This window comes from Bufo bufo, chromosome 6 (assembly GCF_905171765.1).
Source record: "Bufo bufo chromosome 6, aBufBuf1.1, whole genome shotgun sequence".
In the NCBI taxonomy this organism is placed as follows: Eukaryota; Metazoa; Chordata; class Amphibia; order Anura; family Bufonidae; genus Bufo; species Bufo bufo.
In genome coordinates, this window is record NC_053394.1 from 58,620,732 (window position 1) to 58,636,682 (window position 15,951).

The 15,951-nt window shown below is 43.1% G+C and overlaps 1 protein-coding gene across 1 annotated transcript; it reads left to right on the forward strand.

Moving 5' to 3' along the window:
- Positions 1-399: 399 nt before the first annotated feature.
- Positions 400-15,351, forward strand: LOC121005499 (homeobox protein pv.1-like). Its single transcript, XM_040438267.1, has 4 exons — positions 400-649; positions 3,075-3,349; positions 5,055-5,276; positions 15,328-15,351. The coding sequence occupies exons 1-4, from the start codon at positions 400-402 to the stop codon at positions 15,349-15,351; spliced, it is 771 nt and encodes a 256-aa protein (XP_040294201.1).
- Positions 15,352-15,951: the final 600 nt, after the last annotated feature.

The following is a 15,951-nucleotide window of genomic DNA, read 5'->3' on the forward strand; positions in this document are numbered from 1 at the left end:
TTAAATGTAATGTAAGCGTACAATAGACTCATCTTATCGCTTGGCTCTTAAATAAAATAAAGGTACGAAAATAAAACTTTGTTGGGAAGAGCCATCATTTCTGTATTGTCTGCCTATGGTCAGCAATGCTATTAGTGTAAATTCACCAGGTGACACCAGTAATCCAACAGACTTACTGGAGCCAGGACTAGGGACATTTGCTGGAAGTGAGAACCTGGAATGGTTACGTTAATTAGTCCTCTTTGATAGCTATTATCCATGTTTTTTTGTTTTCCCTTTGATGTGGTTCACACTTGCATATCCAACGAGCTATAAAACAGAGACTCTGCCATGAACTGAGATCTTAAACACACACAAGACAAAACTGGTAGGTCCAGCCATCACGGACTGGACTTCAACATGGTCAGACAAAGCTTTTCTGTAGACTTTCTTCTAACAGGGAATAAAGAGGAGACACTGTCTGGTAAAGAGGCCTCAAGACCCCACATCCCTTGTGTCCCACAGCCACAGCCTCCTTGCAAGTACTCCAAAAAGCCAAACCAACTCAAAAGGAATGAACAACCAGAGCCTTCTGAGGATACCAAGACCTTTAAGAACCTTTCAGAAGAGCAGGGCAATTTTGTCCAATGTGGTGTATCTTCTACAACCAGTGAGTACCACTCTTGAATAATTAGACTTTTTGAATTGAATTTTTTTTTTTTATATATATATATATATATATTTTAATATTCTTTAAATATTCATAGTGTAGGACAACATGAATCATTTATTTATAAGAATATAATAGGATTTTTACATACTGTACAATGAACTTGCCAAAATTGTTACAGTTATTGATCTAAATCTCACCCACTGTGTCTCACCCCTCCCCCTTGTAGATTGTAGGTTCATGCATATTGTATTTGTGTTTTATATTATGTATGTGTAACCCCTCTTAGGTCTACAATGCCAGGGTATTAACGGCACATTTAAGTCAATGAATAATAATAACTACCAATATATTAGTTATATATTTTTTTCATTTCTAATTCTTGTTTTCATTTAGTTCAAGTTTCTTTCATTATATTTTTGAATTATTATAGTTTAATCTTTTTACAACAAACCATAAGCTGTTTTCAGAGTCTTTGATATTGACAAGGCTTGAGCGAATCATTCAAAAACCTTGTTTTTAATGCTGTGCCCATACAGCATTAAAATGTATTGGCTTTGGATCGCGCAAGACTTTGGTGAATTACTACTGTATTCTTATCTGCATATTAAAAAACATTTTAAAATCGAAATCCGAAGTGGGCTTTGGTACCAAGGTACCAGCCAGCACCAAAACCCACTTCAGATTACCATTTTAAAATGTTTTAAATATGCAGATAGGAATACAGTAGTAAGTCTCGCGCAACTTTAGACGTGATGGAGCCAATACATTTTATTTCTGTGCGGAAACGGAATTAAAAACGAAGGGGGTCATTTATTAAACAGAAATACGCCTAAATTAGGTGTATTTCTGACGCAGATTGTGGCGCAAAGATCCTTTGTGCCGCAATCTGCGACTTTTCCCTGCTCACGCCAAGTCTAAAAAAAGGGGCGGGCCAGCAGTAGGGATGAGCGAGCTTGATGTCTTGAAGTTCGGGTTTGGATTTAGCCAGAATTTTGCTATGGTTTCCATTACCACGAAACGTAATTCTATGACGCAATGCACCCCGGAAGCTGCACTGGCTGGATCCATTATGCTACCCATAGACTTCTATTATGATGGAATGCCTCTTTAAAAGCTTCCGTGGTGCGTTCTGTCATAGAATTCCGTTATGTTCCATGGTAACAAAATGCATAAAGGAATTCAGGCTAAACCCGAACGCCGAACTTCAATACATGAAGTTTGCTCATCTCTAGCCAGCAGGCCCACCTCAATTACTGTTTTCTATGCCTGTTTAGTGTGGATCACGAATATTCGATTTGCAAATTTTAATCGCGAATATCGGCACTTTGAGAATTTGCGAATATTTAGAATATCGCAAAATATATTCGTAATTGCGAATATTCGGTTTTTTTTTTAAATACCAGTTCATGCGAATTTTTATGCAATTATTTTAGGCAAATTTTTTGCTAATTTTCGCAATCAAAAAAATAATGCCTGGAGATCATGAATTCGCAAATTCTCGAATATATGGCGAATATTCGCCTGAATATTCTCGAAATATTGCGAATTCGAATATTGCCCCTGCTGCTCATCACTATGCCTGTTTCAGGCGTAGAAAAAGGTCTAAATGTAAGACAGCAAGGCCAACACTTCTTCATAACTCTGGATCCAACTTAGGGGGTCATTAAAGCGCAGGGCTTTAATGACCTCCCTAAGTTTTTGAACAAATAAACTTCGGATCTATGATCCGAAGCGTGATTCCCTCAAGCCTAATATTGACAACCTATCCTTAGGATAGGCCATAAACACCTGATTGGTGGAGATCTGTCTACAGTCATCCCCACAATCAACTGATTGAAGGGATAGTTCTTACTGCCACAGCACTGTATATGGACTAGTATAGAGAGTTACAGTACAAGTCACAGACACTACAAACTGTACAGAGCTGTGTCTGGTAAACTATAAAGGGGAAGAGTGCCGTGGCCTACTTCAATCAGTGGATCAGGAGTCAGATACCAACCCATCTGTTTTTGATGGCCTATCCTAAGTATTGGTCGTAATTATTTCTTTAATGTCCCAATGACATATATTAACAATGAAATGTAGAGTTACAAGGTTAGAGCATGTCATTAAAGTAGGCAGTTATGCCACTAGTGAGTCCTTGGACCATAACCTGGGGTATTTAGTTGATTGGATTAAGTTCATTGGTGACATCATTGCTTCATTTTATGATGTGCTTTAACCTGGAAACCTCTACCTTTCATTCTTCTACTTTGTTTTATCTTTTAGTATTATTCTTTGAAAATGCACTTAAATGTCTGGTAGTCGGAATTTCAATGGCTGTCGAAAAATAGTGAAATCTACCTAATTGTTCAGGACTCAGGTCTGCCTATTGTACAGAGTGTTTGCATGACTGGTTTATATTGTATTTATTGCTTTACAGCTCCAGACAAAGGTTGGGGAAGTGCAGATGAATCTACTCCCAGTTGTTCTGAGGATGAGAGTGAGCCGGCTGGTTCTCACAGTCCAGGGAGCGGTCTCCAAGAAGATGTGGACCATGGGGGCACCAGTCCAAAAGGTGAAATGCAGCGCAGAATGAGAACGGCTTTCAGACCCCAGCAGATCTGCAAGCTTGAAGAAATGTTCAAGAAGCAGAGATACCTGGGGGCATCTGAGAGGAATAAATTAGCAAGTTCCCTTCAACTGTCTGAAATCCAGGTAACTATTTGTCTAATATTGGATGACTACATCAGAGTGTGATAAGTAGATTGTATAGTGCTGTTGGCTCACCAGCTCTGGCAGTGCTCGGCAGGCAAAAAGCAAGAATCAAGATCAAACTGTATGTCCATGAAGAAATCCCATGATGGTCACCAATAGCTGTATTCTTGGTTTAATTAATGAGTGCTATTAGGACGAGGAGCTGCCTACAGCTGTCTCATGTAAAATGGTTTCATATTGTCTGTCCTTCTTCCTAATTCTGACCTTTGAATAAACCAATATTAGAGCACAATTTCTTCATGTGTATGCACGTTCTTCATGGTCATGATCCAGATGTTTCGCCTAATGAGTTATTATATATCAATCACTTATGGATACAAAGTATATACAACTTTAAATGCACATTTTCTCTACCTTATCATACTTAAAGGGGATGTTTCACTTCCACAAATGGCATTTATCATGTAGAGAAAAGTAATACAAGGCACTTACTAATGTATTGTGATTGTCTACAGTATATGGCTCCTTATTTTGGCTTGATTCATTTTTCCAGCGCATTAAACACTGCTTGTATCCAGGAGTTATGACCACCCTGCAATCCAGCACCGGTGACCGTGCTTGCACACTATAGGAAGAAGCTCTTATGGCCAGGACCATGGAAGCACACATAGGCATGCACGCGCAGCTTCCACCCTGTAACCCCTGAAAACAAGCAATGTATAATGCAATGGAAAAAATGAATCCAGCAGTTTTGTATATGGACACGGTAATATGGACAATCACAATACATTAGTAAGTGCCTTGTATTAACTTAGTGCACCTTAAATAGACTGGGCAAGAATGTTGGGGGGGGGAAGGGGATGAGTTTGGCAAATCCCCCTCCCACTTGGCCAGACTTGTAAAGGGAAGATTACTTACCTTTTTTCCCATGGCTGGCCTCCCCACTCTTTCTCCTCCAGGCCTGCAACGCTCCGCTGGGTTCCCTTGCTGTAAACATCCAGTTGGACATCGCTGCAGCCAAACTGGCTGTGGTGGAAATAGGATCCCCTTGCGTCATGTGACTATTTGTTATCCTTTAAGGGGAGCAGGTCACCGCCACAGCCAGTGATTGGCTGCTTCAAAACTGGATGTTTACAGATAGGGAACCCAGCGGAGCTTTGCAGGCCTAGAGGAGAAGGAATGGGGAGCCAGCACCAGGGGAGAGGTAAATAAACTTTTCCAGGTCCAGCCAAGTGGGGGCGGCTTTACATAGTCAGGTTCTGGTGTACTGATAAGACTAAGCCTGAGGTCTCTCTATTACACAGGCATCTTCAGGGCTCAGTAAAATACTGAAGAGAGACTCTCCTTAGCAACATGCAGTTAGAGCTTTGCTAAAAACTTAAAAAGACTCTTTGCATCCCATCCTGTTTTCTAGTACAAAGGAATATCATTCTCTAATAAAGTATATTACAGAAATGCTCACCATTTCTGTCCCTACACTAAATAAAAAATCAACTGAAACAACTTACAACTTACATTGTTGCTGCCACTAGGGGGCGACCTGTATACAGCTCCTATTTAGGTCAAACAGGTCAACCACTAGTGGTCACATTAGACATCTGAGATTCTTTGAAATGTTTGAGAGGTTGATAAGCAAGGTCTAACATTACTCAAGGATTTATGAAAATCACCAATCAAAACTTTTAACAATATTATTTCATTGCAGGTCAAAACTTGGTTTCAGAATCGAAGGATGAAACTGAAGAGACAAATGCAAGACCACCAACATCGTCTGACCACATCATCTGTCTGCTACCCTCACCCTCTCCCATACTATCATGGACCTCCAGTATCCGTTAATAATTTGCCTTTCTACCAAGCACAGACCCATTCATATCAAGCCCTGGAGCCTTCATTTTCCACAGACCCAAGATTCCTGATTCCACCGGTACCACGCCAGGCCATCATAGCCAATACCCATCCAGAGCAATACAGTCTATTTTTCAATTCTCGATATATGTAGTTCTACAACAGGACTTTTTGGCTTAACAAATATTTTCTGCTGCTTTTTTTGTGTTTGTTTTGTGATAATTTATAATACAGAAATGTATATTCCGGTCTGTAATCTATTCTGTGAAATGATAATCTGTGTAATATAATGTTAAATTGTACAGTAATTACCTGGACGCTGTTAACCTTTCATGTCCATAGTAAAATATCTAAATTTGTACATATGTTAATATATAAAATCATTCTGAACATCAACCTTTGAGATTGGATTTTTAACTCTAGATTTTTTCTTTATTTGAAAATCATTAAGAATGTGTTGTAACAAGACCCAGTTTGGAGCATACCCCTCAAGCTTACACATTTCAAACTTTTTAATTTTTTATGCACTTATATAGCGCTGACATATTCTGCAACGCTTTACAGATATTAGCATCACACTGTCCCCAATGTGGCTCACAATCTGAGTTCCCTATCAGTATGTCTTTGGAGCATGAGAGGAAACCCACGTAAACACGGGGAGAACATACAAACTCCATGAAGATGTTCTCCTTGGTTGGATTTAAACATAGGACCCCAGCAAGCACCAGTGCTAATCACTGAGCCACCTTGCTGCCCTTAAAGTTCTCAAAAATGTTTGAAATGCGTAAGTATGAGGATAGTGCTAAAACTGAATTTTATCACAATATGTTCTTAATGATCAGATAATAACGGGTAAATATTTCTATATGCAAGTAAGTGCTGGACTAATGAAAGATATTTGATATACTGGGGCAGATTTGCTAATGCTGACAAATCTTTAGACAGGATTAGTAAATTTGGTGCAAATAACTTTTACATCAAAATGCTGTAGGAAAAAAAAAATCTAAAATGTTACTGCGCAAACAACTTGTAACTTTTTGTGATTTTACACTACTCTTAGCACTTTAGTAAAAAAATTAGAAATTGTGTGGTGCAAGCTATGTCAATTTTTCCAGATTTATCAACTATTAAAAAAAGGTACCAACTTCCCACTCCAGCAGAGTGGTTGGCATACAAAAACTGGAGTAACATTTGTAAATTTGGATTTATGATGCTCCATTTTAGGGGTTTTGCTCAATGCCCAGCAAATTGCATGTACTAGGGGTTGAAGACATATTTTGTGGGTGGAGGTTCATTTTTATGTTGATTTAAAATTAAAACAAATTTCTAATACCCAAACTCTGATGCAAATGGGATGATAAATTACCCCCTAAGTTTATATCACCTATTAGTTATCTTACTTTATGCAAAATTTGTGCACCTAAATTGCAGCACAGTACAAAATACTGACCCACACCCAACTAAATGCCACAGCACAGCATATTTGGTTCTGCATTGTGGTATTTGGTTAAGCAACAGAACCAATGTCAAAGTGTAACACAATATACCGCTCCAGAAGATCAAAGTACCAAAGTGCAGCACAAAATATTAACCCAACCAGAACCAAATACCACAGTGCAGCACAATATACCGCCCCAGCAGAACCAAATACCACAGTGAAGTAAAATATACTGTCCCAGCACAACTTCTGCTGGGATAGTATATTGTGCTGCACTGTGGTATTTGGTTCTGCTGGGGCGGTATATTGTGCTGCACTGTGGTATTTGGTTCTGCTGGGGCAGTATATTGTGCTGCACTGTGGTATCTGGTTCTGCTGGGGCAGTATATTGTGCTGCACTGTGGTATCTGGTTCTGCTGGGGCGGTATATTGTGCTGCACTGTGGTATTTGGTTCTGCTGGGGCAGTATATTGTGCTGCACTGTGGTATTTGGTTCTGCTGGGGCAGTATATTGTGCTGCACTGTGGTATTTGGTTCTGCTGGGGCAGTATATTGTGCTGCACTGTGGTATTTGGTTCTGCTGGGGCAGTATATTGTGCTGCACTGTGGTATCTGGTTCTGCTGGTACAGTATATTGTGCTGCACTGTGGTATCTGGTTCTGCTGGGGCAGTATAATGTGCTGCACTGTGGTATTTGGTTCTGCTGGGGCAGTATATTGTGCTGCACTGTGGTATTTGGTTCTGCTGGGGCAGTATATTGTGCTGCACTGTGGTATCTGGTTCTGCTGGGGCGGTATATTGTGCTGCACTGTGGTATCTGGTTCTGCTTGGGCAGTATATTGTGCTGCACTGTGGTATCTGGTTCTGCTGGGGCGGTATATTGTGCTGCACTGTGGTATCTGGTTCTGCTGGGGCAGTATATTGTGCTGCACTGTGGTATCTGGTTCTGCTGGGGCGGTATATTGTGCTGCACTGTGGTATCTGGTTCTGCTGGGGCAGTATATTGTGCTGCACTGTGGTATCTGGTTCTGCTGGTACAGTATATTGTGCTGCACTGTGGTATCTGGTTCTGCTGGTACAGTATATTGTGCTGCACTGTGGTATTTGGTTCTGCTGGGGCAGTATATTGTGCTGCACTGTCGTGTTTGGATCTGCTGGGGCGGTATATTGTGCTGCACTGTGGTATTTGGTTCTGCTGGGGTGGTATATTGTGCTGCACTGTGGTATCTGGTTCTGCTGGGGCGGTATATTGTGCTGCACTGTGGTATTTGGTTCTGCTGGGGCAGTATATTGTGCTGCACTGTCGTGTTTGGATCTGCTGGGGCGGTATATTGTGCTGCACTGTGGTATCTAGTTCTGCTGGGGCGGTATATTGTGCTGCACTGTGGTATTTCACCCTGCAGCAGAACAAAGTGCAGCACAATATACTGCCCCATAAGAATCAAATACCACCATGCAGCACAATATAATACCCCAGCAGCACAAAATATCTCCCCAGAAGCGGCCCCTCTGTAGTGGTCAGTGCCAGCTGCCACATTCTTTCCTCCTCCTCCATTTGTCTCTAAGATATGGAGATGGGGGGCGAGGGGATGAGATGCAGACAACAGAGCAGAGCCGGCTCTACCTTCAGCACCCCTCCTGGTCTTTCAGCAATAATATACACACAGGAGAATACAGCACCACATACCTCTCACATCCAGGGCCGGTTCTAGGTGAAATGGGGCCCTGGGGCGAAAAACAATAAGGGCCCCTCCCGCCCATGCACATTTATCCAGTCCAACTGACTCCAAACAGAACCAGGGCCGCAGGGCGGGCTAGTACACTGATGGACTAAGTGAATGGGATTTAGGAAACTGGGAATGGATGGATCCGATCCAGTTTAATTAACAATAAGTTTAACCAACCAACCTACCAGACAGTAACTGGTCTGTAGACTGTACTTAGTTGGAAGTGGAACTTGGCTGGCTGCCTGTCTTCTGTGGGCGGCGGGCCGCGGGACTTCCCTGGCGCTGGCAGAGTCAGACTGTGGGATGTGGCTGGCTGCCAATGGTGCTTGCCCCTTCTTCAAGTTTTCTGCTCTGGGGGGCGGAGCCTGTGGCAACGTCAGCCAGACGCGAGACGTGCCTGCCTGTGCCGTGCATGCCGCTCTAGTCGTTTCGAATCTCTTAGGCCTCATGCACACGACCGTTGTGTGCATCCGTGGCCGTTGTGCCGTTTTCCGTTTTTTTTCGCGGACCCATTGACTTTCAATGGGTCCGTGGAAAAATCGGAAAATGCACCGTTTTGCAACCGCATCCGTGATTCGTGTTTCCTGTCCGTCAAAAAAATAGGACCTGTCCTATTTTTTTGACGGACAACGGTTCACGGACCCATTCAAGTCAATGGGTCTGTGAAAGAACACGGATGCACACAAGATTGGCATCCGCGTCCGTGATCCGTGGCCGTAGGTTACTTTCATACAGACGGAACCGAAGATCCGTCTGCATAAAAGCTTTTTCAGAGATGAGTTTTCCCTTCGTGAAAACTCATATCCGACAGTATATTCTAACACAGAGGCGTTCCCATAGTGATGGGGACGCTTCTAGTTAGAATATACTACGAACTGTGTACATGACTGCCCCCTGCTGCCTGGCAGCACCCGATCTCTTACAGGGGGCTGTGATCCGCACAATTAACACCTCAGGTGCTGCACCTGAGGGGTTAATTGTGCATATCATAGCCCCCTATAAGAGATCAGGGGCTGCCAGGCCCCCCCCCCCTATTGTAATATCATTGGTGGCCAGTGTGCGGCCTCCCCCGGCCCCCCCTCCCTCTATTGTAATATCATTGGTGGCCAGTGTGTGGCCTCCGTCGGCCCCCCCTCCCTTCCTTTATTGTAATATCATTGGTGGCCAGCGTGCGGCCCCCCCTCCATTGTAATATCATTGGTGGCCAGTGTGCGGCCCCCCCTCTATTGTATTAATATCATTGGTGGCCAGTGTGCAGCCTCCCCTCTCCCCCCCCCAATCATTGGTGGCAGCGGAGAGTTCCGATCGGAGTCCCAGTTTAATCGCTGCGGCTCCGATCGGTAACCATGGCAACCAGGACGCTACTGCAGGCCTGGTTGCCATGGTTACTTAGCAATATTACAATATTAGAAGCATCATACTTACCTGCTGCGCTGTCTGTGACCGGCCGGGAGCTCCTCCTACTGGTAAGTGACAGATCATTAAGCAATGCGCCGCACAGACCTGTCACTTACCAGTAGGAGGAGCACCCGGCCGGTCACAGACAGCGCAGCAGGTAAGTATGATGCTTCTAATATTGTAATATATACACTGGCCACCAATGAAATTACAATAGAGGGGGGGAGGGGGGCCGAAGGAGGCCGCACACTGGCCACCAATGATATTAAAATAGAGGGGGGGAGCGGGGGGGGGGGCCGCACACTGGCCACCAATGATATTACAATAGAGGGGGGCCGAGGGGGGCTGCACACTGGCCACCAATGATATTACAATAGAGGGGGGGAGGGGGGCCGACGGAGGCCGCACACTGGCCACCAATGATATTACAATAGAGGGGGGGCCGGGAGGGGCCGAACACTGGCCACCAATGATATTCAAACTGGGGAGGGAGGGGGGTCTGCCCCCTGCTGCCTGGCAGCCGCTGATCTCTTACAGGGGGCTATGATACGCACAATTAACCCCTTCAGGTGCAGCACCTGAAGGGTTAATTGTGCTGATCACAGCCCCCTGTAAAAGATCGGGTGCTGCCAGGCAGCAGGGGGCAGTCATGTACACAGTTATTTTAGTATATTCTAACCTGAAGCATCCCCATCACCATGGGAACGCCTCTGTGTTAGAATATACTGTCGGATCTGAGTTTCACGATGTAACTCAAATCCGATGGTATATTCTAACATAGAGGCGTTCCCATGGTGATGGGGACGCTTCAAGTTAAAATATACCATCGGATTGGAGAAAACTCAGATCCTATGGTATATTAACTCCTGACTTTACATTGAAAGTCAATGGGGGACGGATCCGTTTGAAATTGCACCATATTGTGTCAACGTCAAACGGATCCGTCCCCATTGACTTGCATTGTAATTCAGGACGGATCCGTTTGGCTCCGCACTGCCAGGCCGACACCAAAACGACTTTTTTTTCATGTCCGTGGATCCTCCAAAAATCAAGGAAGACCCACGGACGAAAAAAACGGTCACGGATCACGGACCAACGGAACCCCGTTTTGCGGACCGTGAAAAAATACGGTCGTGTGCATGAGGCCTTAAAGAGACAGGCAGCGCAGCGCAGGTAGAGCGGCGGGGGGCCCCTCCAGTCCAGACAGTTTAATTACATTACTCTGCGCCGCTGCGCCGCCACACTGTCCTGTCCGTCCCAGTCCCACTAAAGAGTCGGGGGCCCGGGGGCAATTGCCCCCCTTGCCTCTATGGAAGCACTGGCCCTGCTTACATCCAGTGATGTCTCCTTTGATGTAGACATTCTCTTTCTTCATCTTCATTTGGACCAGACTGTCATGACGATTTCTTTTTAAACATGTCTCGTTTCTGCATAGTTTGCCATACAGACATTTTAGTTTATCCATCCTCGTCCACACCCTGGTGCCCCAACAGTGTAATCATGCTACCACCCCAATACTGAGTTCCCCAATGCCAGTAAAAATTATTCAGGAAACAGGAGTCCCTTGTAATAATAATAGCGCCCCCTATTGTGCCCACAGCAATAATAATGCTCCCTATACTACCACCAGCAATAATATTGCCCCTATAGTGTCCCCCTATATTTCTCCCAATAATAATAATAATATCCATTTTTGTGTCCCAGTAGTAATAATGCCCAAATAGTGCCCCCAGTAATAATAATGCCCCTAATACTGCCTTGACAATAATAATGTTCCAATAGTGCCCCCAGTATTAATAATACCCTCTACAGTGCCTCCAACAATAATGCCCCATTTTGTGCCTCCAGAAATTATGATACCTCCAGTATTAATAATACTGTCTATATTACACCAGTAATAATAATGTCACCTCAGTGCCCCATATAATATCCCCTATAGAGCCCCATGTAATGTCCACTCCATTGCCCCCAGTCATTTCCACATAATGCCCCCTGTAATGTCTCCCCCACTGCTCCAGTTATGTCTCTATGTCTCTATATTGCCTCAAGTAATGTCCACCCCACTGCCACCCCCATTTCCCCATTAATGTCTCTATAGTTCCCTCAGCAACGTCCCCCACTGCCCCCAGTAATGTCCACCCCACTGCCACCCCCCATTTCCCCATTAATGTCCCTATAGTTCCCTCAGCAACGTCCCCCACTGCCCCCAGTAATGTCCCTATAGTGTCCCCAGTAATGAACCCCACTGCTCCCAGTTTTGTCTCTAGTGCCCTCCCTCACTGCCACAGTTATGTCCATATAGTGCCCCCAATAATGCCCCCCCACACTTCCCTCAGTAATGTTCAAGTAAAAGGGTAAAAAAAGAAAAAGAAAAAAAAGAATGCATATTGACCTGAGTCCCGTTCTCCGCCACAGTTTGCAATGCAGGCCTCTTCTGGCCTTTGGCCTGTGTCCCAGCTCAGATGTTGGGTCGTGATGATGGCATGATGGTTTCCGGCACAGGAGGTCGTGATGATGTCATCACGATTCCCACGACCAAGCACAGGCAGTCATAGTGACATCATTAATGTGTGACTGCCTGTGCCGATTTACTGCCTCATAGACCTCAGGCCATTGGCTCCTATGCCCGGTCATCCTGAGGATGGCGATACACTTGAATTCAGAATGGGAACCTAAGACTGCTGGCCGAGTACATAGGTAGCTGATGCTCCCAGAATTAAGCAAACTAGAACGTTATGTACCCAGCTGGTGGCCATATGGAGGAAAACTACCTGGTGGCATCTATGGCTAGTCCAGCTCTGTGTACAGGAGCCAAACTTCTCACCATTATGGATGGGTTGGCACAGTGGTGATAGATTTCTTGGAGTGCTATGACTAAAGACCTTAATACTGCTGCCTCTATACCGCCATGACCAACTTCACCCTCACCTACTGTGTCCTTCTTCCATACCATGTAGATTGTAAGCCCTCACGGGCAGGGCCCTCTCTCCTTCTGTACCAGTCTGTAACTCGTCTTGTTTATGCTTAGTGCAGCTTTCTGTATTATGTATGTATACCCCTTTTCATATGTACAGCGCTATGGAATGAATGGCGCTTTAATAATAAATAATAACAATAATAATAATAATAATACATATAAAACAAAAAATCTCCAATGCCACCAACTAACTTATCGTTATGAGTTTTATCAGTTGATGATGGGACAGGAAAGTATTGGACCTATTAAGTCAAACTTGCCTGTGTATGGAGTTGGGTAGGATGGCTATTGAAGATGTATGGACACCTTGATGCCCAGTTGTCAGCAAATTATCAGTTGCGAACCAAGGAGCCCATATGTTGTCCTTACAATAGGGGTACTCTCCTGCAGGCTATGTTGCAGATTCTGGCAGATTTAACAGAAGGAATAGTCCCACAATCAACCATATTCTTCCTGTAAAAAAAAACACAACAGACTCTAATGTAAGTCAAAGTGGGATCCTCAGGGTGCTAGTGATATCTATCATGTAACGAAATCGGCTCTATATCGCGGTTTCCATTATAAACAGAAGGCATGATGCTAATGTGTGCAGAGCCTTAAAAAGTCTGAACATTTATACAGTGCATTTGGTAATTCGTCAGACTCTCACTTTTTTCATACTTTATGTTCCTACCTTGTGCTAAAGTAAAAAAAAAAAAAGAAAGTCCCCCCCCATCATTCTGCACTTAATCCCGCATAACTATTTCCTGATGCAGCGATTTTCCATTTTTGCCTTTTCATTTTTGACTCCCTGCCTTCCCAGAGCCATACATTTTTACATTTCCGTTCACATAGCCATATGAGGGCTTGTTTTTTGAAGGACAAGTTGTACTTTCTAATGGCACAATTTAATATTGCATACGATGTAGTAGGGAGCTGGAAAAAAAAATCCAAATGAGGTGGAAATATAAAAAAAATGCAATTCCACCACAGTTTTGAGGTTTGGTTTTTACGGCGTTCCCTATGCTGTAACACTAACCTGTTATTTTCATTCTCCGAATCAGCGATATCACATTCATAAAGTTTTTCTTGTGTTTTAATACTAACAAAAAAACTTTGGAAAAAAATATTATTTTTCTTTTCACCTCCATATTCTGACCCCCATACCTTTACTTTTTTATAGTTACGTCTAAGGGGTTGTGTAAGGGCTCATTTTAAAGGGAGGATCTGTTGTTTTTATTGATACCATTTTGTAATGTGTTTGACTTTTTGATCACCATTCCATTTTTTGGTAGGTGACGATAGAACAATATGGCAAATATTTAAATAATATAGGCATTTTTGGATGTTTATTTTTTATTTTTATTTTTTTATCTTTTTTTTTAATTTTGTGAAAAGAGGGGTTATTTAAATTTTTATATTTTTTTTATATTTTGAAAAACATACAAAAAAAAAGTTTTATGCCTCAATATGCAATCATTAGACTATTATTTTTTTCCGTTACGCTGTTCGCCATATGGGATAAATATTTTAATATTTTAATAGTATGGGCATTTTCACACGTGACAATGCCTATGACGTTTATTTTTTTATTGTTTCCACTCTCAGATGCTGTAGTCACATTTGACCATGGCATCTGAGAGGTTAAATGCCTGTGAGCGGGGATATTGCTGATCACAGACATTAGCCCTGGGGTGTCTGCTGTGTGAAATAAAAGGCTCCCGGCGTTTATGGCACTCGCTCCACTCCGGAGCGGACACCATCTTTAAAGGGGTATTCCCTTCTCAGATCTTCTAAAACAAAGCTTAACACAAGGCCAGCAAAGTGGTGACCGGACCAGAAAATAGCAGAGCGACACGCTTGACTATTTTCAAAACCGATAGAAATGACTGGGAGCGCACCACGCTTGCGCAGCCATCACTTTTATTCATTTATATAGGGCTGACGGAAATAGCTGAGTCAGCGCTCGGCTATATTCGGTGGCCCCATAGAAACAAATAAAGGGCAGCCGCACATGCTCAGTGCACCCTCTGGGTCTTTGCCAGCTCCGTTTACAAGATAGTTGCAGGTCCCAGATTTGGGACCTGCACTTATCAGACAATGGGGGCATAGCCTAGCAAAATGTTCCCATTGTCTGAGATGGGAATACCCCTTTAATGACCCAACATCCATCAAAAATTTGGTTTAAGACCCTCTGAGATCACCTAGGACTCCTATTTTTTTTTTATCGCTTTCCTGTCTTTTATTTACTTTTTTTTTTTTCTGTCTCTCCTCCAACCAACCTCCCTGGTTAAGCTCTTTAAGGCAATTACAGCAATAGTAAATAATTTCAGTAACACATTTTCAATAGATCCAGCGCCTTGGAATTTCAAATAAAACGTAACTTTTATTTACATAAATAAAAAAACTCCATGGTGTCCTCGGGGGGACGCATTTCTCACATATTGCGCTTCATCGAGGACACCATGGATTTTTTTTTATTTATGTAAATAAAAGTTACGTGTTTTTTTTTATTCCAAGGCACTGGATCTATTGAAAATGTGATACTGAAGACTCTCATGACCCCAGATCCGGGGGATTCATCCGTGCTGCCTTTTTCTTCTTATTTCAGGAGTGTCTGGATTACGCAAATTGAGGGTGAGCTGTGCAGAATTTTGTTTTTGTTTTTTCTTGCAATAGTAAATAATATCAGAATGATGCTGATATATATATATACAGAATGCTGTTTAGGTGCATTTAGCATGAGTGGGCAATTATTGGGAAGCAAGTGTTCCTACCCAATAATCGTCTGCACAATCTGCTGCCCAGAAATTATGATTTAATGTGCTGCACAAATTATTATTTCACTCGATGAAATTTCCTCTTTGATAGGTTGATCAGCTGCACCTTTACACGGCCGAGTATTGGGAACGAGTATTCATATAAACGTTCGTTCCCGATAATCGTTCGTTCCCGATAAAACTCTAGTGTAAATGTGCCAAAACGCATTAGATTTAGGCTACATGCACACGAAAGTTGTTTGTTTCCGTGTCCGTTCCATTTTATTTGCGGATAGGATGCGGACCCATTCATTTCAATGGGTCCGCAAAAAACGCGGACAGCACACCGTGTGCTGTCCGCATCAGTATGTCCGTTCCCTTGCCCCGCAAAAAAAATTGTGCATGTCCTATTTTTTCTAGTTTGCGGACAAGGATAGGCATTATTACAATGGATCCGCATAAAAAAACGGATGCCA

Excerpts from the sequence above, each read along its gene's own strand:
- LOC121005499 (XM_040438267.1), top strand. The coding sequence starts at position 400 with ATGGTCAGACAAAGCTTTTCTGTAGACTTTCTTCTAACAGGGAATAAA. Across the intron at positions 650-3,074 it reads TGGTGTATCTTCTACAACCA|CTCCAGACAAAGGTTGGGGA; the intron begins GTGAGTACCACT and ends ATTGCTTTACAG. Across the intron at positions 5,277-15,327 it reads CAAGATTCCTGATTCCACCG|GAGTGTCTGGATTACGCAAA; the intron begins GTACCACGCCAG and ends TTCTTATTTCAG.